Source organism: Mytilus trossulus, chromosome 2, assembly GCF_036588685.1.
Source record: "Mytilus trossulus isolate FHL-02 chromosome 2, PNRI_Mtr1.1.1.hap1, whole genome shotgun sequence".
NCBI classification, from domain to species: domain Eukaryota; kingdom Metazoa; phylum Mollusca; class Bivalvia; order Mytilida; family Mytilidae; genus Mytilus; species Mytilus trossulus.
Window position 1 is genome coordinate 17683273 of NC_086374.1, and position 23294 is coordinate 17706566.

The 23294-nt window shown below is 31.4% G+C and overlaps 2 protein-coding genes across 7 annotated transcripts in view; one reads left to right on the forward strand and one right to left on the reverse strand.

Moving 5' to 3' along the window:
* Positions 1-23294, reverse strand: part of LOC134706645 (sepiapterin reductase-like) — a 345856-nt gene that overhangs the window by 98501 nt on the left and 224061 nt on the right. The gene's annotated exons all lie outside the window — the stretch shown is intronic.
* LOC134706638 (potassium voltage-gated channel subfamily H member 6-like) overlaps positions 1-23294 on the forward strand; it is an 88846-nt gene that overhangs the window by 36089 nt on the left and 29463 nt on the right. For 3 of the 6 annotated variants that reach the window (XM_063565746.1, XM_063565753.1, XM_063565752.1), the window contains exons 3-8: positions 6573-6713; positions 8467-8784; positions 9311-9343; positions 10140-10184; positions 14244-14464; positions 15824-15853. In XM_063565746.1, coding sequence (XP_063421816.1) covers positions 6573-6713; positions 8467-8784; positions 9311-9343; positions 10140-10184; positions 14244-14464; positions 15824-15853 — 788 coding nt within the window. The remainder of the gene's footprint in view (positions 1-6572; positions 6714-8466; positions 8785-9310; positions 9344-10139; positions 10185-14243; positions 14465-15823; positions 15854-23294) is intronic. The other 3 variants (XM_063565747.1, XM_063565750.1, XM_063565751.1) reach the window with 3 other exon arrangements.

Consider the following 23294-nt stretch of genomic DNA (forward strand, 5'->3'; position numbering starts at 1 on the left):
TCTAGTCAATGCTAAATATTGGAGCATCTGTTGGCTTGTTTTTCTTTTACTGGTAAAAAATAAGGTTGAGTCCACATGGATGAAAGCAACTGGGTGTTTGTCCATCCTGCAACTTTTGTTGTAGAAAGCTCAGTATAGGTATAGTGATATGTCGGCAACAGCGGCGGCCATGGTGTTAGCTTACTACTTAAAAGGTTTATATTTTAGAAGATGGAAGACCTGGATGCTTCATACTTTGTTTATAGATGCTTCATGTTACAAACTTTCCGTCAGTCACATGTCCAGTGTTCTTGACCTCATTTTCATGGTTCAGTGACTATTGAAAAAAAAGTTAAGATTTTTGTAATGTTAAATTCTCTCTTATTATAAGTAATAGGATAACTTATTGGTATGTGCGTACCTTGCAAGGTCCTCGTGTCCATCAGACAGTTTTCACTTGACCTCGACCTCATTTCATGGACCAGTAAACAAGGTTAAGTTTTGGTGGTCAAGTCCATATCTCAGATACTATAAGCAGTAGGTCCAGTATATTCGTTGTATGGAAGGACTGTAAGGTGTACATGTCTAGCTGACATGTCATCTGACCTTGACCTCATTTTCATGGTTCAGTGGTCAAAGTTAAGTTTTTGGTCTTTTATTCTAATACTATATGCAATAGGTCAACTATATTTGGTGTATGGAAATATTTTATGATCTATATGTCAGCAGATTTTATTTGGCCTTGACCTCATTTTCACGGTTCACTGTTTAGTGTTAAGTATTTGTGTTTTGGTCTTTTTTTCTCAATTTATAAGGTCAACTATATTTGTTGTATGGAAAAATTGTTAGCTGTACATGTTTGCCTGGCATGGTTCATCTGACCTTGACCTCATTTTCATTGTTCATTGATCAATGTTTAGTTTTCTTGGTTAATGTTGAGTTTATGTGACAGTTGTAATAAAGCTTTATATTTAGGACTATCAACATAATATCAATGATTAGTAAAGAAGGCGAGACATTTCAGCATGTGCATTCTTGTAGTAACATTTTTTTGGAGAAATGAAATGCATTATTTACCTCCTTTATTCTGAACTTTCTAATAAAAGAAGTCATTTATTCTATGCATAGACCTTGATAGTGTATAGCTCAAAATGAAATTACTGTCTCATACATATTTTTATTGGAGAATTTCATGTAACACAACCTTTTCATTTACTGCTGCACTCAAATTGATTTACTCTGGATTTTAATATAATTTGTATAAAAGATTCTCTTAAATGTCATAATGGTGTTGTTGTCCTTCCTTGGAATTGATGTAAAGTAAATTTTCAATCTGAACATTTTATTAAATTAGAAAATAGTTTATTGGTCAATTTCACACAAGAATTTGATTACAAAAATCTATTTGTTTCCTCCAAGTAAAGAGTAATTTCAACCTTTTACACAATTTCCAATAACATTTGGTATTATTGAATTGCAATTTCTTCTGATTCCATCTGGACACAATTTCTTCAAATAAATTGTTTTTCTTTTTTTTTGTCTTTCAGTATAATATGTCTATCCATACTGAAAAGTTGCTGGAATTTGTTTAGGAAAAAATAAGTACAATTTGGAAACTCTGAGACAGCTTCCAATATTCATTTACTTTTATTGAATTGCCGTGTTCTTTCGATTTCATTATGCAAATTTTGTTGATAGTGATTGTTGTCTACATTCAGTAACAGTATGTTTTGTATGGTATTTGAATAGCACCTTTAATCTTCTCCCGTAATACAAATAGAAAATTATTTGAATAGGATCAAGTCAGATAGTCGGGAGCCAAACATTTACGATAATATTCAATATAAATTTTCCCTCCTACCATGAATGATTGATATTTGATCAATATCTTAGGTTTGTCAAATTCCCAGCACTGTAAATCAACCAGTACAGAAACTATTTATAATACACTTGTAGATAGATTTATGTGAAGAAAATGAAATATGCAATAGAGCTGCTATTTATTAACCCCAAGTGAAACATTAGCAAACTCACACCAATCTAACTAGAACCAAGATTTAGTGATTATCCCCAAGTCATTTTGTTAAATAGTTATTTATATTTGTCAGTGTTTTTGTCTCAGTACTAATGCTTGTGGTTTAGAGGATAAGGGAAAGTTCATTTATCTTGCTTTACTTGATATTCACTGATTTTTACTGTTTTATTTGACAGTTCTTAAGAACTGTTTTGGTAAATTACATTTATTGGATTCAAGCAGTTGTGGATTTTCTTAGGAATATTAAGATTTTGAATGTCAAAAGTTAAATCTGGTCAATTGAAATGAACTAAGTATAAAGCATTTAATGATCTTACCGACTCAAAGTACACTGTGATTCAACATCTATCATATTGTTGCATTACCTTAGTTACTATATATTGTATTAAAACATAATAAAATGTTGGTGCATCTGATATTTTAAAAGCAGATGTTATGTTAGCTTTGAAAAGATTGATTGATTCTTTAGAACTTTATAGAAATATACTGTACCATAAATGATAATATAAAAAATAAACTCAAATTCATGTTGAATTTATCAGAATTCTACAATGTCTTACTTTTCGGGGACATCTATCTCAGGGGTGGATCCAGCCATTAAAAAGGGGGTGGTTTCCCAATCCAGGATAAAGGGGGGGGGGGTCCAGCCACATGTCCCCATTCAAATGCATCGATCGTCCAAAAAAAAGGGGGTTGCAACCACAAAAAGCAAAGGAACAGCATTTTATTGCAGTTCTACACTCAAAGTTCCAGTGAGGCCTTCAACACTTAACAAAATAACTCACCTCACTACAAGTTTAAGACAGCCCCTAGCACAGACAACATGGTAATATGTTGTCCAAAGACCAGATTCTTTTTAGTAACTGTGAATTCGTTTCATTTTGTGGGTACCAGTTTTCATGAATGCATGAAACATTGTATTGTCATGGATATTTGATTTGTGGTTTTTCAAAAGTCTTCATACAAGGCTATAGGAAATTTGTTCATAGTACAACATTGATACTCATTGTGCACCTTGTATAAAGAAATAGTTATTACCTGTATGTTTTGCCTTTTTCAAGACTTGAGAATGTAGTTCATTTTTTCGCAAAATTTGAAAATACAGTACCTAGCCTGATTGTCACCTGACATTACTTATCAACCTATTTTATAGGATTAACACAGAGGGTGTAACATATTGAGAAGGGTCTGCTTACCCTTCTAGAGCTGATATCTCTCCCTGTTTTTGGTTTGGTTTGTGTTTCTTAGTCTTGAGTTGTCTAGGTTGTGTTTGGTATATTGTATTTGTCTTTTGTTTTTTTATTTTTATAGCATTGTCAGTTTGTTTTTGACTAATACGTATCATTGTTCCTTTGGTATCTTTCTCCTCCCTTTTGTGTTCCTTCCTCATTCATTAGAAAATTCACAGATTGCTTACATACATTTTTGATTTGCACACTTGTCTTTATTACATTACTGTGAAACTGAGTTTTATTTAAGCAAATTTGCAAATGACAGTACCTATTTTGTGTAATCTGTCAATTTCATTGTCATTTCCGGTTATCAAGTCTAAATCATTAAAACTTCACCAAATTCTTTCACATATATTATCCTTGTTCCACTGGTATTAAAGAGTTGTTTGTGGCTTTTTTTCAAATTTTTTCCAAAATTCAAAATCCAGGTTTTTTCAGAAAATTTTCAAAACCCACTACCTTTGTACCAACTTTTTGTTTTCAAACCCGATCTTTGAAATCTCACCTAAAGTATGCAGACCTTCTTGCACTTAGTTTTAAACCATCCATAACAGAGTTGTTAAAAATCCCTAATTTACAGTTGATATTTTCAAATAAACATTCACCATTGCTTAAGAAACATTCCATGTGACCCAGCCACTTGAGTCATTGCTCTATTTTATCATTGGTTTATTTAGGAATTTGGTTCAGATCCTTGGTCCACCCACCACTTGTTTAGAATCAATGTGACCTGTTTTTTTAAGTAAAAGAACAAACACACCATAATGATTAGGAATCAATAGAAGGTCATTAAGCATTCATTGAGGTTTGAAGATGATTACTGAAGATCTGAAATCAGTGATCTAATAACACCTTCACTTAACTTGGAGTTTCTATTGGGGAAACAATTCACATGTTACTGCATAATATCAAATAAATATACAAATGTTTTAGTAAAACTTTCCCCAGTAATTGTTCTGGTAAATTCAATGTTGTATTTTGTCTTGTGAGACTATTTTGTGATGTTTTCACTATTTCTTGGAAAGCATAAAAGCTAAGATGATTTGTTTATGTATTGAAGTAGCGATATGAAAGGAATTTTGATTAAAAATCGGTTGTTGGATGAAAGTCTAGAAACAAATTTTCCATGTACATTTATAAGACAATATTGTTGAAATTGTTGTTAATTTTGGATTGAGTAAGGAATAATTGTGTTAGACTTGATGACATAAATACTCACTACTATTAATGTATGATCTGTTGGATGATATTGACATTTTTACATTTCTGTCCCTTTGAATTTATTTGTCTTTGTAATGAAGTCCTCTTTGTTATTGTTTTTCCTGATTGTATCTTTCTTGTTCACTTGTTATTAAACAACTTGAAGTTGAAATGCTTTAGAAGTTTATTGATTGAAAGTTATGTAATGGTGCAATTAAAGTTCACATCAATCCATTTAGCATCTTTAAGACAACTTCAAAATCAATTGCAATTGGAGAAGATGGACCTGCTTTTGTATTATCAGTCCTACCAAAAATCAATGATTGTTTTAGATTTGAGATTTATCACTACAACATTTAAAGGGTATATTTGTGACAGGATGTTTGACTGAAGTCAATTGACTGACATTTTACAGATTGTCAAGTACAGTAGTGGTGCTATAGTGTTGTCATTCTAAAGTGAAACAGCAGTGATGCGTTACAAGAAAGCCAATCAAAGTTCCCAATGTTTAATGTAGAAATTTGTTTTGTCTTGCTTTGATGGAGTTTTGGTGGCAAAACTTAGGCATGCTGTTTCTGGCAGGAGTAGAGATTATTTTGGCCCATCACACACAGTCATGGTCTTTTGACTTTGAAACTTGCATATTTTATATGTTGAAGTTTGTGATTAGTATACATGTAATAATCAGTGAATGTGGTTTCCACAAAAAGAGTTAAAATGAAGTGGAAATAGCAGTTAAAGTAAACTGTACAACCTTCAATAATGAGAAACCTTTAGGTCAAGGAAAACAACTAATGTATAGTCAAAGATATTTGATATGCAGTTGTAATAGCAATAGATATGGAGATAATTTGGCTCTGCCCCATTTCAGGCATGATTGATTTGGAAACTTTTTGCATAGTTTCATGTTAGATATGTGATTTGGTCCATTTAAGGAGAACCTCTGGCATTAAGTCAGTATTTGGTATGCAGTTGTATTAGCATTGACATAGCTCATTACCAAGGATGTACTCTTAGTCATGGTTCAATATGTTTTAAAGTTTATTTTTAAGTATGGCAATTTATAATTTCAACCTTTACATTATGCTGCTTAAAATCAGGCAAGACATATGTCAGTGTCAACAGCATATTATTTCTGGTTATTATTCAATAGATATAAGAAGATGTGATATTACTGCCAATTAGACATCTCTCCATCCAAGTCACAATATTTAAAATGTAAACCATTACAGGTGAATGTACAGTCTTCAACACGGAGCCTTGGCTCACACTGAACATCTAGCTAAGGCCCAAAGAATGACCAGTGTAAAATCATTCAAACAGAAAAATTAACAGTCTAATCTATATAAAAAAGGAGACATGAGAAATACATAAGAACATCATAAACAAAAGACAACTACTGCATGTTTTGTTATAATGTAGTACTATATCTTATTTGCAATTTGACATTGTCATATATTGTATTGCAAATCAGGAACAGGTTGTTGGAGACATAGAAAAACTGGGGGTCTTTCCGCTTTTGTAAGAACTCTCACTTGTACAATCCTTGCCACATTTTAGTAAAACTTATACCATAGGTCTATATCAGCAATATCTCTTAAGTGTTGATCACCTTTTTCTAAAGAGATAAACCGCTTGGAAATGTTGATTATATGGAAAATTGCATTGTAAAATATAAAAAAGAAGATGTGTACCACATAGTCAGCTATAAAAGGCCCTGATAAGACAATGTAAAACAATTCGAACGAGAAAAGCCTTATTTATATAAAAAAATGAACGAAAAACAAATATGTAACACTTAAACAAACGACAACCACTGAATTACAGGCTCCTGACTTGGGACAGGCACATACATAAATAATGTGGCGGGGCTAAACATGTAAAAACTCATTTCAATACCGGTAATGTCTCATACAAGTCATTGTGAACCTGTTATTTTAAATGAGTTATGCCCCTTATAAATATTAATCATATTGGAAGATTTATATAACCCTAGGAAATATTTATTATACTAGTATAGGAAAATTTAGCTGCATTTGCTCTCAAGTTCACACTGTAGTGTATTATATGTTAAGTTAATATATTGAAACCTTTTGTTGAAGTGAAATTTTCTTTTTTATCTGTAGGAACAAAGTTTGTATGTAGTGTCCTCATAGCACCTGTTAAGAATGAGCATGGAGAAGTTATAATGTTTATTATAAACTATGAGGACATCACTTCTAACTCTAACAGAACTCATTCTGTGGATGTGTCAACCTTCAGAAACAGTAAGTAGTGGTGGTAATTGAATACAGTACGACTTCAGCCAAAATATCATAGGATATATACCAATTGAAAATATGCAGATGAGGTATGATTGCCAATGAGACATCTATCCTTCGAAGTTCAAATGATGTGGATGTAAGCAATTATAGGAAGCTGTACTGTCTTTATTTGATTTTTTCATTTTGTAAAAAATATTGGTTTTGCAATCGACAATTTTTAGCTTATTTTGATACTTGTAAGAATTGTAGAATGTTGATAATTGTGTAACTTCAAACAAAAGTAATGGATTAGTCAATTTTCAGAAAGCTTGTGACCATTACTTACCGAGGTTTCTAAGGCAGGTTTATTGGGGAGCCTTATTAGTCAAAATAGATAATAGTGTTGACAGTTATGAATATCAAATATGATGACCTTTATGGTGTTGTTTTGTTTTGCTTTGGTTGATAATTTGTCCGTTATGCTGTAACTATTTTTTATAATACATTGTACAACCCTATATAAGCAGCTTCACAAGTACTGATGAATAGGAAAAACAAACGTACAGACACTTATTGATGTCTGATGTTGTTTTTGTGATGTTAAAATTCTCCATCAGACTATCATTGGTTTGTATGGCTGCCTTAATGACCTTTTTATTGTGTAGATCTTACAAAAACATAGCCACATGGGAAATTTTGTGATTGATACACCAAAAAACTAATGCATTAAGTGTAAAATAACATTGGAGACAGAATTGAACTTTTAAATTTTCATTTCTGCAGAGGTCTGGTTTCATTAACTAAAACTAAAACTACATTGTTATTGTCAATAGGAGATACAGATTTCAGTAAGGCCAAATAAAATAATATGTGTGTTTCCTATTACATATTTGAAAACAAGGGTAGGTAAGTATGGATTTTTTTTTATACATTATTTTCTACATTGAGTCTATAGGAAAGAAACTCTGACTTTAACAGTGCTCATTGAAAAATCACCAAGTAAACTTTAAGGTAGGCTATTTCAAAGCTTGAAATATAGGATAGGTTGGGAATTAGAAAACACAAATATTTTCTTTATTTGGCCTGAACAATGAGTAGGCTTTTTATATATGGAAATAATTCTTATAAAGTATTCATTTATTGTAAATTGTTTTATTTTTGAAATTAGGTGTTTTGAAACTCTCCATTCAAAACTTGGTCAAAGAAAACCTTGAATAAGAAATTTTGTTTAGTTAAAGTCATCTGTTGTGATGTGACTATCAAAGTTTTTGAGTAAAAGAACAAAGAAAATGTGGTGGGAATTCAAAGGGTTTATATTATGATTGATTGATTGATTGGTTGGTTGTGTTGAGTGCCTCTTCTCCACTATTGGCTATATTGTGGCAGCCAGTGTTTATTGGTAGAGGAAGTTTGAGTGTCTAGAAAGAGCCACCTATCTTATGAAGGACAATTGTGTATCAAAGTCAAACAAGATTCCAACTCATTATCTCAGAGTTGACATTATCTGTTTGTTGAAGGCCTAATGGGGTCCTTTAGTTTTTTCATGGTCTCTTGTGGAGAGTTGTCTCATTGGCAATCATACCACATCTTCTTATTTTTATAGTGATACAGTAGATGAACTGCCTGGTCCCCACAGCCTCTGAACCCAATATTATATTTGAGTAAATAGCTCCAAAGTAATTCTCAACGAAATTATTGTATTGCTTTTTCACTAATTTTTCTATTTATTTCCATTTGAGAAGGCAAAGTTGATATTTTGATATTTGTTTTGTTATAGATCGTCACAAAAGCTTTAGACTACGCTTACCATCAATACGTAGAGAACTTAGAACAAAAGTTAAAATAGATAAGTCACCTGATCCTGAGAACCCACCCATTCCTGAAGAAGAAAATATGCCGCTTAATCAACTACCAGTGCCTGGCCCTGATTTTCCTATTAACTCGCCACCCCTACGACACAGACCAGTGGATGGCTGTATTCTTGATGTAATGGAGGCAGAAAAGGCTAGTCAAGGATTTATTAGACGAGCTTCTTCTTTGGAGGGTATAGAAACCCAGAAACAAAATGATCTAGATAGAACCAGTGATAACAGTGGTGGGTAGTATTGACACTTAAATCACAACTCTCCTTTATTACATTTGATAGTTGAGCAATCTTGGAATTAAACCACATGTAGTTTTTCCCTAGAAGTTCAAAACATTTATTTTGCAGCTTAATACTTAATGAATTTTAGGCATTGTCCATATTTTTCTACAAAAAAGCCAATTAGGAATACTACAGGAAATAGACAAATTGAAGAGGATTCTAATTTAGAAATAGGTTTATTGTTTGTGGTACAAATCAGCAATTTAATCACTATCAAAAGGGAATTCAAGAGATATTCACAATGTAGTAGTTCAGTAACAGGGTGATATTTATCCAGTTGTAGGCAATGGCAACAAACTTGGAGTTATTCTGTATAAATAAAATACAGAAAAATATATTTATTAATTTGTTTGAGAAATTGAAGAATAGTTATACACTTACCTAAAAAGAGTGATAGGTTTTTATTGGAAAGCATTTTTTGTTTTTTCGCTGATGAAAGGGAAATAACTCAATCACTCTTTCCATCTTATTTCAGAACTTTCAGATTGGGATTCCATTTATGAGAAAGGTAATAGCAGTGGGAATAATTAATGAGAGTAGATTAATAATGAATTAGACTGTCATAGATTATTTGTTAATTACTAGCTGTAATAGTATCTAAATTTAAATGTTATTCTAATACATTACTAAATGTAATGAGAAGATTACAGATATTGATATGCATTGAATTCTAACACATGAGATTATACACAACATTATCTTGTAATATTATCGACAATATTAATGTGCTTTTTATAACAAACACAAAAATGTAATCAACAAAAAAATAAACTTGTGCAATGATATTTGAAATAATTTGTTATCCGATCAGATTCAGATTTTTATTTTTTATTTAAATTTAGCTTTTCAAGGTAAAGTCCAAGATAACTTTTAAGGAAGATTTTAATCTCATAATATACATGAATCTTGTAAACTTTAATTTGACATGTTACAGTAGACTTAGTTGAATATTGAATTTAAATTCTTGTTTGGTAAAATTATCAGCAAATTTACTTGTTTTTTGTTAAACAATGTGATAAAAATCATTTAAGTAGAATTGGTAAGAATTATTACTTGCTATGCCAGTTTTGTATTCTCATGTAAGTGTTTGAATACCTTTTTGTACTTCTGCATTATTTAAACAATATATTACAATATACATTTTGTTTACTTTTCTTTTTAGTTGATATCTATCAGAGGAACATCAGACAAAAAAGCCATTTCTTCAAACTTACAGGCAAACATTCTTGAAGGAAGAATTTTTGATTTAGCTCTCATCAGGGCATCTATATAGTTATATATATAAAGTTTGAATATTATTACAGGTTCATCTCCAGAGATACGACCTCGTGCCCAGACAATAGGGTCAAGTGAGTCCCATCACCTTTGCACCTACACATGATTAACAAGTGCAACTAGATTAATCTAATTCAGCAGCATGTACATGTTTAAAACTGTCTTTGACCTTTAAATAGTGACCTTCACCTAGAAAACATGGTGTCCTTTTACCCTTAGCTTTTAATTAATTAAATTGACAGAATCTAATACTTATTGTCTAATCTATAAATAGCATATTAACTCAACAGGATATCTGGTACCCCTGATATACATACTGATATATTGATTACTCTAATTTGCAGCAAACTTGAATTTAGCAATGGACATACATAGCTAACTTCAAATGGAACAGATTATTGTGTTTGAGGGCTAACAACTTTAAATGCAAATTAACTTCAAGTCCTTTCCTGAATGAACTTTTATACATGTTTAAATAATATGTTCACAGCTTGCATGGAATTTTATTTAAACCTGCACAAACAGTTTTCTTTTAATTGTATATGTCTTTTCTGCAAGTTTTGTAAATCACACAAATTTCTTATAGCTAAACAACCTTTACCAGCTTAACAAACACATTGAATTGTTATTGCTGTATGAAAAATCATGCATTTGATTTATTATTTTTAACTTTCTTGAAAGTAAAAAACTTTTTTTTTTATATTTATGACTGATTCTCTAACTTTTCTATGTCTACAAACATCTGGACTTCTCCTAGTTATTTGGGGGGCTAAAGGTGCAATAAAAACCCTATGCTATGGAGTTGATATCTAAATCTTCCAAGGTTAATCACTACCTTTTTATACACAAAAAATATATTGCATTTATCAGAGCATTCTATACTTTCTATCCATGAACATTTCACAAAATCAATCAAAGTAACATTTGCACAGATATTCAAGTCATACAATCATGTTACACTTGTCAAGAAAATTACATAACTTATGCAATGTGCAGGAATCCTGTATCTGTTCTAAAATATAAAAAGTGTCATTGTTAAAATCATCTGTCTTGATCTTTAACACATTCCCCATTTCCATTCTTTATTTTATTTAGAAATTGGAGTTATCTTCCTTTGATAAAAAAATTACAACCAATGCAATATAATTTTACTTCCCATTGATAATTTCAAGCAATCTTTACCCTTCAGTGCTTACAAGCATTTTGATTTTGTCTCTTCTGTTGAAGATGTCACTTGAGCTGAAATTGATTGGTTGTTTTCTTCTAGTTCAAAGTACTGTATTGATATAATGATGCTAATCCAGCAATCTTGGTCGCTTAGCTAATTGCCCAAAGTAATCTGCCAAAAGGGTCCTAGCCGAAAAACTATATGCTAATGGACTTTTCCTGCCTCTGAAGCATACTTGTTGGTAATGGTAATGATAAAATTAAAGTGGGTAATCACAAAGTGAGAAGCCATAATTATATTTGAAATAATTTTTAAAGAGTTCAGTTGAATCCATCAAAAACACCATTTAGTGGCAGACTTTTATTTCTTGGTCTGATGTTTGTTTCTTACTATTTGTATAATGGTTTATATTTCAGAAGGTAGAAGACCTGGACGCTCAATACTTTCTATGCAGAAACATTATAATATGAAGTTTCAATCTGTCAATTGTCCATTGTTTTAGCCTTATTTTGTGAAATGCTCTCTATTTATGAGTGATAGGATAACTATATTTGATATATGAGTTCCACACAAAGTCCTCATGTCTTTCAGACAGGGTTCACCTGACCTTGACCTCATTTCATAGCACTATGAGCAAGGTTACGATTTCATGATCAAGTTCTTACCTGACATATTGTAAGCAATTTGTCAACTATATATTTAGTGAATGGCATGATATAGGGTAAATGTGTAAGATTGCCAGGTTTCATTTTACCTTGACCTTTATTTTTGAATTTATTGAATAATGTTAATTTTTTTGGTATGGTCTATTTTTCTGATATTATAAGCAATATGGCAACTATATTGGATGTGTGATTTATTTGTTGACTGGTATTGTATGGGTCGTATCTCATTTTCATGGGTAATTAGTCGATGTTTGTATCTCATATACTATAAGCAATTGGTCAACTATATCCAATATGTATAATAATATAATATGGAATGATTGTAAAATGTACATGTCTACTGGTAGGGTTCATCTGACCTTGACCTCATTTTCATGGTTCATTGATCAATACTAAGTTTTCAATTTTTTTCAGTTTATCAGATACCATATTCAAAAGGTCAACTATATATAATGTGTGGAATGATTGTAAGGTGTACAAATAAAAAGAAAATGTAGTTTGAATGCCAATGATGCAACTCTGCGCAAGAAACCAAATGACACAGAAATTAACAACTATAGGTTACCGTATGGCCTTAAACAATAAGCAATCATACTGTATAGTCAACTATAAAAGGCCCTGAAATGACAAATGTAAAATCAATTTAAATGGTCAAATTTATGTAGAAAATAATGAATGAAAAACAAATATAACACAACAACAAATGGCAACCACTGAATTACAGGCTCTTGACTTGGGGCAGGCACATACAGAATATGACGGGTCAGTCTAAATGGATTCACCTGACCTTGACCTTATTAAATAATTCGGTGAGGGCTAAAACAGAAGAGAAATTTCACCAAGTTACTCTTGTATAAATACAATATAGGCTCAATCTGTTGATTGCAATCAGTGAAATAACTCAAACCACAGAGAAAACAATAAAAATGGAAGTGCAGATTTTTTTTTTTAATATTGGTATTTAAAACAATACCATCAGCTTCAAGTAGAATGATATCAACATCCCAAATTTCTTATTCATGATCATTTCTTCTGGTCATATTTTTTTTAGAAATATTGAAGGTAAAGCTATTTACAATGACTTATACATGTTGAAAATATGGCAAAACTTTTAGGAATTTTGGTCCTCAATGCTCTTCAACTTCATACTTTATTTGGCATTTTTAACTTTTTGGGATTCTAGCGTCACTGATGAGTCTTTTGTAGACAAAATGCGCGTCTGGCGTAAATGCTAAATTTATTCCTGGTATCTATGATGAGTTTATTTATGTCAAAAGCATTGCAAAATCCAAGTTGTTTAGTTTTGAACCATTTAGGAGTATTGCATTAGAATATTATCAGTAATGAAGATTGGCAACCATCAATTTTGGATTTGACAGCCTCAAATGTCTATTTAACTGGCTCTGCCCTGTATTCCTAGTAAAACTGTATTTGGACTGTCAAATCTCCAATTGATAGTGGCAACTCTTGAAACACAGTACCATTATTCCTTGTAAAATCCTTAAAATCCTTAAAATATTATCCATCCAATAGCTTCAGACTGACTACATGTATATATTGGTAGATATTAGGTTGATCTAGTTGTAATTAAAATGATTTGTTTTCTTTGTAGGCATGAGGAAGTCTGATGATGTTATGTTGAATTGTAAATTTGATACATTTGTTTTATTTCTCTAATTGAAGTTTGCCCCAACGAAATTTGTTTTAAAACTTATTTACAATACAACCAAACACAGATCAAGTTTGCATTTTGGTGGTGTCAGTTTGCTTTCTTGAGTTATGTCCTTTTGTAAACTGGGGCGGGGCATCTGTGTCCCATCGAAACCATTCTTCATTTTTTTTAATTTCTCTTTGACTGAATCCCGAGAAATACTGGACTCATCAAAGTTGTATAAAAAATTTATCTTCAATTTATTTGCCTGCTTTACACTTGCTTTTTTTACTTGGCATATTTTGTATAAACTGCTTCTTTGGGATGGAAAAACATGTTTTACATATGTTGTATTGCTATGATCTATTATTTGATTCTTTATTTATTGGTGATGCCTTTATAATTGTTCAAATTTCTAAACCATCTTCAATTATATTTTATATTTCATGGCAATGTATGGTCTTTTTCATATATATACCGGTAGTATGTTTCACATATGACTAAAATCATGTTTTATCATGACAATAGAATTTCTTCCCATTGGATAAGTAGTAATTTGATGGCAGATTCAGGTTCAGATTCACACAGTATTTTATTATAGTCTAACATAGATAATGGAGATCATTTCTCTTTTCTTTTTTTTTTATAGGAATAGGAAACCATGTCAAATCTAGTATGATAATTCAAGCTTCAAGTGATTCTGAACTGATCAAAAATCGTGCCAAACAAGTGAATGATAGTTTAGCTAATGCCACTGCAGACAACATGAACAAAATGCCAGATCCTGATGGGAGTATCCCCAGTGCCAAAGGAATTTTCTTGCCAAATGTTCAAAATATGAAGCATAATGTATCAGAAAAAGTTGCTCAGGTAGGTTTATATCTTGTAGGTTATTGTCTTGATAATATCTTGCAGGTTGTTGTCATAGTGATATCTTGCAGGTTGTTGTCATAGTGATATCTTGCAGGTTGTTGTCATAGTGATAACTTATAAGTTGTTGTCTTAATTATATCTTGTAGGTAGTTGTGTTGTATGCAATGTTTGCTACCATCTAATTGTTAGAGAAATGAATAATGTAGACTGCTTAATAAAAAGTCTAATAAATATTAACCTTACCATTCCTCAATATCAAGTATGAGTCAGGGACTTTCTGTTTTGAATTTTCCTCGAAGTTCAGTATTTTTATAAAGGAAAATGTTGTCAATGAAGCCACAAAGTTTACCACTAAAGCTTAAAGGAAATACTTTTTCTATTCTTTACTGAAAGCATCTTGCCATTCAGAGTATGTCTCTTTTATGAAAATTCTACTTTTGATTTGGACAGATTCAAAATTCATTAAGCAGAGGCTATTTTAGTGCTTTCATAATTAATATTGTTAATGAAATTCTGTTAAGAATTTAGGACACAATAAATTGGATACACCAGTTTTTGGAGGATAAAGTTTTTGTAGAAACTGGTATGCTAACTATTTTGGATCACCTAAATTTCACTACCCAAGCCTTAGTTTTTTTTTACATTATAGTTTGTTTGCATGTGTTCCTTGCGATTGTCATGATATTTTCTTATATTCTTATAAGTGTCTCTGTCAAGTTGTGCATGCATGCATTTCTGACAAACTTACTTTGTTTCTCCTGCATTCTAATTTTTGGTAAACTTTCATTGAATGTTTCATAAGGAGGAACATAATTTAAATAATTCACAGACTACATATGAACAGAAAAATAAGAATTTGTGCATTTCAGTTCAGTTGTATATGATCATTGTTTCTTTTAAATAATTAATGTTTTGGCTTGAATATGTCTTATAACTCACTGTCATCTTCTGTTATCCCCTAAAATCAACTCAATCATTATTTAATATGTTGTGCTCTTAAAATTTTTAAGTTACACCTTTCTTTTACAATGTACCAGAAATATTTATCTTAGCAATATGTTTGAATCATGTAATCTTCCTATATAGCATGGCCATATTGATGACAAGTTTTACATTGTACCAACATTATTTATCTTAGCAATGTTTAACCATGTAATATTCCTATATAGCATGGCCATATTGATGACAAGTAGGAACAGTGGTTGCTGATAATTGCTTGTTAGAATTGTAATTGTGTGTTAATTGTGATATGTTTTAAAATTGAATAAAGAAATGAGCCCAAAGAGAGACAACTCTAGATGATCTGTTAGTGAGAATCTATGGGAGATAACTCTAAATGCCTTATTGTAATTACAGAAATTTTCTGTCAAGGACCAAATTGAAATGGTAAGGAAATTGCATGTTTCTTTTCAAAGATTTATAATATCTATGATTTTTTCTATCTGGAATACACACAGTTTAGAATAAACACACAATTGGTTTAACTAGTCAGTAGATTTTCTTTAATTTTCTATATTATTTAGGTTATATTGGGAATTTAAATTCAATTGTGAGAAATATACCAATGTCACAAACTTTTTCTTCAAATGCACAGAGTATAGAATTTAAAAAACATGAGTATTTCACTTGTCAGTTCTTACTTATGTGTCTTGATTGACAAAAAAATTGTTGTATGAGGGAAAAGTTCTAAATGTTTTAATTAAAATATTTTTACAAATAAGAGTTCAAAGGAAGAAAATTTCATATATAAACTACATAGATTCAAATATTTTACTATCATTATTATCCTCCAACCCCTTTTAAGTGGAAGATAAGTCACATTCACTATTGTTTGCCAGTCTGTCTATCCATTCATCTATAAGTCCATTTGTCCATTTGTCCTAAAGACATTTCCATAACACTTTTCTCAGTTAATACAGAATAATTTCAGTTTTGGTTAGCAGTAAGACATGTATAATAATGAGTTGATTAGTTTGAATTTTTGAGATCTGTTTCTCCCTGTTAGCAAAAAAAAGCCCATTCTGTACAGTCAGCTATAAAAGGCCCAGATATGACAATGTAAAACAATTCAAACGAGAAAACTAACGGCCTTATTTATGTAAAAAAAATTGGTTTCACTGGACTATTTTATTAATTTCTAAGTTCTCTGAATATTGAATATTTAAAAAAAAACTTGACCGTGTTACTGACCTTATATATTCATGTTGGAAAATTAAGATGTCAATAAATCTAAAGATTAAGAATCGTAATAATATATTATTATGGATGTTTATCCAGAAGGGGTCACTTTGTTCATCAGATATGCTAGTCAGGCTTTAGGTACTGTAAGCTTTCAGTAACCTTGAAAACATGCTTGTTTTTATGGTTTGCAATAGTATTCAAAATCATATATGTGACTACTTACTTAGTATTTTTAAGATTCAGTGTGATTGTTAATTGACTCCTCCCCTTTTACATGAATATGTAGTAAAGTGTAATGTATATACAAGTAAAACAGGTTCATTTACACTTTGATGTTACCTAATGTAAATAGATATTCTACAGTTTTCATGCTTTGTCCTCAAAAAAGAGTCAGATTCCTACAACAAATACTTCTAAATTTATGAATTCTATTATTTTGCATTACTCAAAATAGCTTGATGTAAGTTGGATATATACCTTATAAGGGGTCTCATTGGGGGGTTCTGATCCAGGAACCCGCTTACGGTTTTGTTAGATTCCTCTATCCCACTTCCACTATGTACATAGGCAATTCTCTTTTTTTTTGTAATTTCCCATGTCCCGCTAAACTTCTTTTTCTGTTTTCATGGCACAATAATTTTACTTTCATGTGTCACACTAACAAAAAAATGGCAAACCCACATCACCATTTGACCCCAATGAGACCCGCTAAAAAGGGATATATATATATAATACATTTACATGTACTTAGTGATACAAAACACAATTACGGTTATTTGAATACGTTATCTTTAATTTCATAAATGTTTGATAAAATTTTATTATATTTTCTGTGATACCTATTTAAAATTTTCTAACTGCAAAAATATAATGCTTCTGCTTCATGCAACTGAATTAGCTTGAATGCCTATAAAGACGCGCAATTGTTAGAACAAAGACCCAACATTAATTAATGAACTATCTGATTGGACATTTTTGAAATGAGCGCTCTATTTTGATTGGTTCTCTTACTAAATCTCACTAAACAATTAGGGAACGAGATTTCAACCGCAGCAACTAAGAAACCCCATCTTCTCATTGGTCTAAAAGTTTGCTTTAACATACAGAGCTAGGGGTACACTCATTTCCATAAAGTAACTTAATATGTTGTAGATAAACGGCAATGCAATCTCAAGGATGAATTACATTTCACTATACTGTGTATTAATACTCAATTTTTTATTTAACAAAAATACCACATACCTGAACCAGTAGAATTAAAATATAAGGGAAAACAATAAGAACTCTTATAGATCAGTTTGAACTTTGAATATGTTTATTTAAGCTTTTGAGCACTCTGTAGAATCTAATTTAAGACAAGTCCTGATATTTGCCAGATTGAAGAAGACAGTGGGCACTCTGTAGAATCTAATTTAAGACAAGTCCTGATATTTGCCAGATTGAAGAAGACAGTGGGCACTCTGTAGAATCTAATTTAAGACAAGTCCTGATATTTGCCAGATTGAAGACGACATAGTAGATTTGATTTGATGGTCTAGATCAGCTGATTAAAACTTGTAGTCAATAAGATGTGTCAAGGTTTACAGGAACGATCAGGAACCATTTTCTCTTATTAGATAGTGGTTAACTAATTAATTTACAATGGAGAGGAGAATAGATATAGATTTTGATATTCAGATAATTACATATGTACATGTATATGTGTAGAAATCCTCAGATAATTACATATGTACATGTATATGTGTAGAAATCCTCAGATAATTACATATGTACATGCATATGTGTAGAAATCCTCAGATAATTACATATGTACATGTATATGTGTAGAAATCCAATACATGATAAACCACCTGTGTGGCAATAAACTTCCATGTAAGTAGTCCATTTGGATTTGGATTGTTTTAGAGCTTTTTCTTAAAAATCATTAGCTGTTGAAATCTTCAGGGACAAGCAAGCTTACATTATACACTATCGATAATGGGACTGCAAATTTCCATTTTCAACCCCAGAAATGTGGAACACATGAGTTTACTATGGGAATACTTTCAGTTTGTTTTAAGTATTTCAGGTGATCGTAAAACTGAGCTGGTTTATTTCAAATTGTTTTTGTCTGCTTTTAAAATCAATAGTCAACACTCCCAGCAGTCTCATATGGAATTTCTTTTAAAGTTTAGGTTATTGTTTTGAATGACCAAATTCTGGAAATTGTTAAATATCTTGACTGGACTGGATGCTTGGATTGGACTGGACTATGACCTTACACTTGAGTTAGAATTGTTATGTTATATCCTTACAAGTTGGCAGTTGACTAGATGGAACAGGTTTTGTTTATTTTCAAATTTGTACAATGACCATGCATTATACATGCATGTTTTTTGTTTAACTCTGGTAGATAGTTTTCTCAATGACAGTTACATATCACATCTCTCTATTTTATAACTATATTTGCCTGTCCAGAATATATATGAATTATATGAGGTATTAGACTAGATTTTGACCCATGACATATAATCAGTATTAAAACAAAAATAGAATGAGTATAGTAGTACAAGAAGTGTACTCCTTCAGATTGTTGGACAAACATGAATTAAGGAAAAAAGTCATTTATACACCACTACTGATGAGTTTGTTCTGTTTATTGTCCATAGATCAGAAAGAAGGTAAGAGATCACACCTGTCAACCATTTAGACACATTTTTATTAAGAGATCACACCTATCAACCATTTAGACACATTTTTATTAATATATTTTTAATACATATTTTAATATTCCATTTTATAAATTGATTAGACACATGGTCACAAAATATTTTAGTACACCATTTCCCACTTACTGTTGATATTGATGGCACATTTTGAAACCAACTTTTCAATATATATGTCACCTTTTATTTTCTTGTCCAGGTAAATGGTCATTCTGTTGATAACTTCACTGTACTGAACTTTTATAGTATGTTTACTTTTATGACACCTGGTTTAGATAGACAAATAGAGACTATCAAGCTGACACACCTGGTCTAACATGAGCCAGGCTACCTGGACTATCTGTTTTTTGTATGTCTTTATTTGTACATTTATATTAGAGAAAAGTCATTTGTTTGTTGGTTGTTTGTGTTGTTTGTTGTCTGTTGTTCTAATCAGTTGTCTGTTGTTTTAATTAGTTGTCTGTTGTTTTAATCAGTTGTCTGTTGGTGGTTTAAGTTGTCTTTTGTGCTTGTCAGTTGTTTTTTGGTGGTTAATGTTGTTTGTTGTGCTAATCAGCTGTTCGTTTGTGGTTTGCGTTGTCTGTTGTTCTAATCAGTTATTTGCTGTTTATGTTGTCTGTTGTGCTAATCAGCTGTTTGCTGGTGGTATATGTTGTCTAATGTTCTAATCAGCTGTTGGTTGAGGGTTTATGTTGTCTGTTGTTCTAATCAGCTGTTTGTTGGTGGTTTGCGTTGTCTGTTGTTCTAATCAGTTGTCTGTTGTTCTAATCAGTTGTCTGTTGTTCTAATCAGTTGTCTGTTGGTGGTTTAAGTTGTTTGTTGTTCTAATCATTTGTTTGCTGGTGGTTCATGTTGTCTGTTGTGCTTGTCAGTTGTCTCATGGTGGTTTATGTTGTTTGTTTTTCTAATCAGCTGTTTGTTGTTTATGTTGTCTGTTGTTTGTTGGTGGTTTAAGTTTTCTGTTTGCTAATCAGCTGTTTTTTGGTGGTTTATGTTGTCTGTTGTGCTAATTAGCTGTGTTTAGTGGTTTGCATTGTCTGTTGTGCTAATCAGCTGTATGTTGTGGGTTTATGTTGTTTGTTGGTGGTTTATGTTGTCTGTTGTTCTAATCAGCTGTTTGTTGGTGGTTTTCGTTGTCTATTGTTCTAATCAGTTGTTTGCTGGTGGTTTTTTGGTGTCTGTTGTTCTAATCAGTTGTCTGTTGGTGGTGTATGTTGTCTATTGTGCTAATCAGCTGTTTGTTGGTGGTTTTTGTTGTCTGTTGTACTAATTAGTTGTCTGTTGGTGGTGTATGTTGTCTATTGTGCTAATCAGCTGTTTGTTGATGGTTTGGGTTGTCTTCTGTGCTAGTCAGTTTTTTGTTGCCTGTTTTTGGTTTATGTTGTCAGTTGTTTGTTGGTTGTTGATGTTGTCTGTTGAGTGTATGTCTTGTCTGTTGTGCTGTTCAAAATTTTTGGTAATTTCTTTTATCCTTAATTCTTATGTATAATTAAATAGTAGTTTCATGTGAACCAACACTGTATTCATAATGTTATATTCTGGGATTGTGTACTGGCCTTTAATGTTAAGCTTCAATCCCCTATTTTATACCCCACCTACAATAGTAGAGAGGCATTATCTTTTCTGGTCTGTGCCTCCCTTCGTCCATGCACATATGTGTCTGTTCATTCCGCTTCAGGTTAAAGTTTTTGGTGAAAGCAGTTTTTGATGAAGTTGAAGTCCAATCAATTTGAAACTTAGTACACATGTTCCCTATGATATGATCTGTTTAATTTAAATGCCAAGTTAAAGTATTGACCCCAATTTCACGGTCCACTGAACATGTAGAATATTAATGCGTGTGGGGCATCTGTGTTCTATGGATACATTCTTGTTTGCTACTGTTAAAGTAAAGTTTGTCTGAAAATCTTGCTATTTCTCAAATAAAATGTTTTGAGATATTATTATCCAAATAATCATTGTGCACAGTACCTCATTCCCACCATATTTAGGTCATTACACATGAAAGGTTAAACTTAGAAGTATTCTGTCTCTAAATTTGTTGCATGTACATAGATATAAGAAGATGTGGTATGAGTGCCAATGAGACAACTCTCCATCCAAGTCACAATTTATAAAAGTAAACCATAAAAGGTCAAAGTACGCTCTTCATCACGAAGCCTTGGTTCCTACCAGACAGCAAGCTATAAAGGGCACCAAATATGACTAGTGTAAAAACATCCAAATAGGTTTTCAATTTACCTTGACATCAGTTTCAGCGCTCATTGGCCTTTAAAATAATCCAAAGAGTACAAGTGGCCAGACATTTGTTAACGGAGAGATCACCAAGCCAAACCTATCTATTTGATATTACCAATGTAAATTAATTATATATGGAGTCTGAACCCAGTTTGAAATTAAACTTGATCTTAATCATCATCCATGATGCTTAATAAATCATCAGTTTATTATTGAAAATGGAATAAAGGAGTGAAAATTTAAACAGGTTGTGTTTAGAAGTGGCAATAATATTGTTAAGAGTAATGAGTAGAACCAAAATGTATACGATGTTCTGCTCTGCGTTGCAGATTTTCCATTGCATTCAGCATTGATATTATTTATTAAATGTAAATTGGTAGAGAAACTTTATGCAAGATGCATTTGTTAAAAAAGATATTTAAAGTTCTATCTTCTCATTTGTTCAATGACTTTCTTCCATAACTTAAGTCCTCCTACTCACCAAAACATAAGAAATTTGTATAATTATATTAAATGAAATGTTTTATCATTCTTTCCCTACTCCTACATATAGAAATTGTAAACATTACCAACTATAAATAAAATTTACTCCTGTCTAGAATTTAACACTATCCCTTTCAAAGGTTTTAAACGAGATGGGAATTAATATCATCATCAAGTTATTATTTGTAATTATAAATGCATGAATATTTGATAAAAGCTTGGGATGAATTGTTATTCCTATAAAATGTTATTTCCCAATAGTGGGAATTCTGAGAATTGAATCTGATTAAATGTGTATATTTATGATTAGATTCTTTTTATTCTTTTTATTAAGTTTTAGAGTAAATTAAGTTGGACTAAAATGACACTTTAGTTGTAAAGATTTTATATTCAATGACTTGTCTCACAAGAATACTGCACCTATATTATCACTTTACTGTGGATATAAACTGTTATAGTTTATTGTTTTCAATTCTTCTAGCAAACATTGATTGTTTTGTAGGCAACTAGACCTCAGAGATTTAAAGATTGTATTATGAATCTTCATAGATGAGACTGAATGTATCCTCTATTCATCAAAATTCCAACCACTTTTACCTTGCTCATTTAAGAAAATTATCATCAGAAAGTTGCCAAAAAATCCCAATTTTTTTGTACTTGTATGTAAATTGAAAGTGATAAGTGTATAAGAAAGTAATGGTGAACATATAAGCATCCTTTTATTGACAATACTTAACTTAGTTTTAGTGAATTGATTTGGATATACTTGTCAGATATTGTGAAGGTTTATTATCTTCTATATTCCCTATAGGGTATTTCTCACTCTTAGATAAAACAATAAGCTGACACTGGCATGAACCAAAGATGGTAGAAAGTGTAATCACCGCTCAATTTATAGCTTTGTTTTCTACTGTCAGTTCTTAAGGGAAGAATGTATTGGCTTTACCTTATAAATCTGAGAAAGATCAGTTAAATGTTTACAATTTTGTTCAATAAAATACTGCAGGCAATACCAATAAACAAAAAATATATATAAGAGTAACTTTGGTATTTATTCTCTTTGTTTAGGTTACATATCTGTTATTGTTCACGCATGACAGTTTCCATTTAGAAATTATACCCCCTCTTCAAGATGTTTCTAATTTTAATGCCAAATTAGAGTTTTGCCCTGAATTTTAGTCTGCTAAACATAGAAAATGATAGTGTGAGTGGAGCATCCA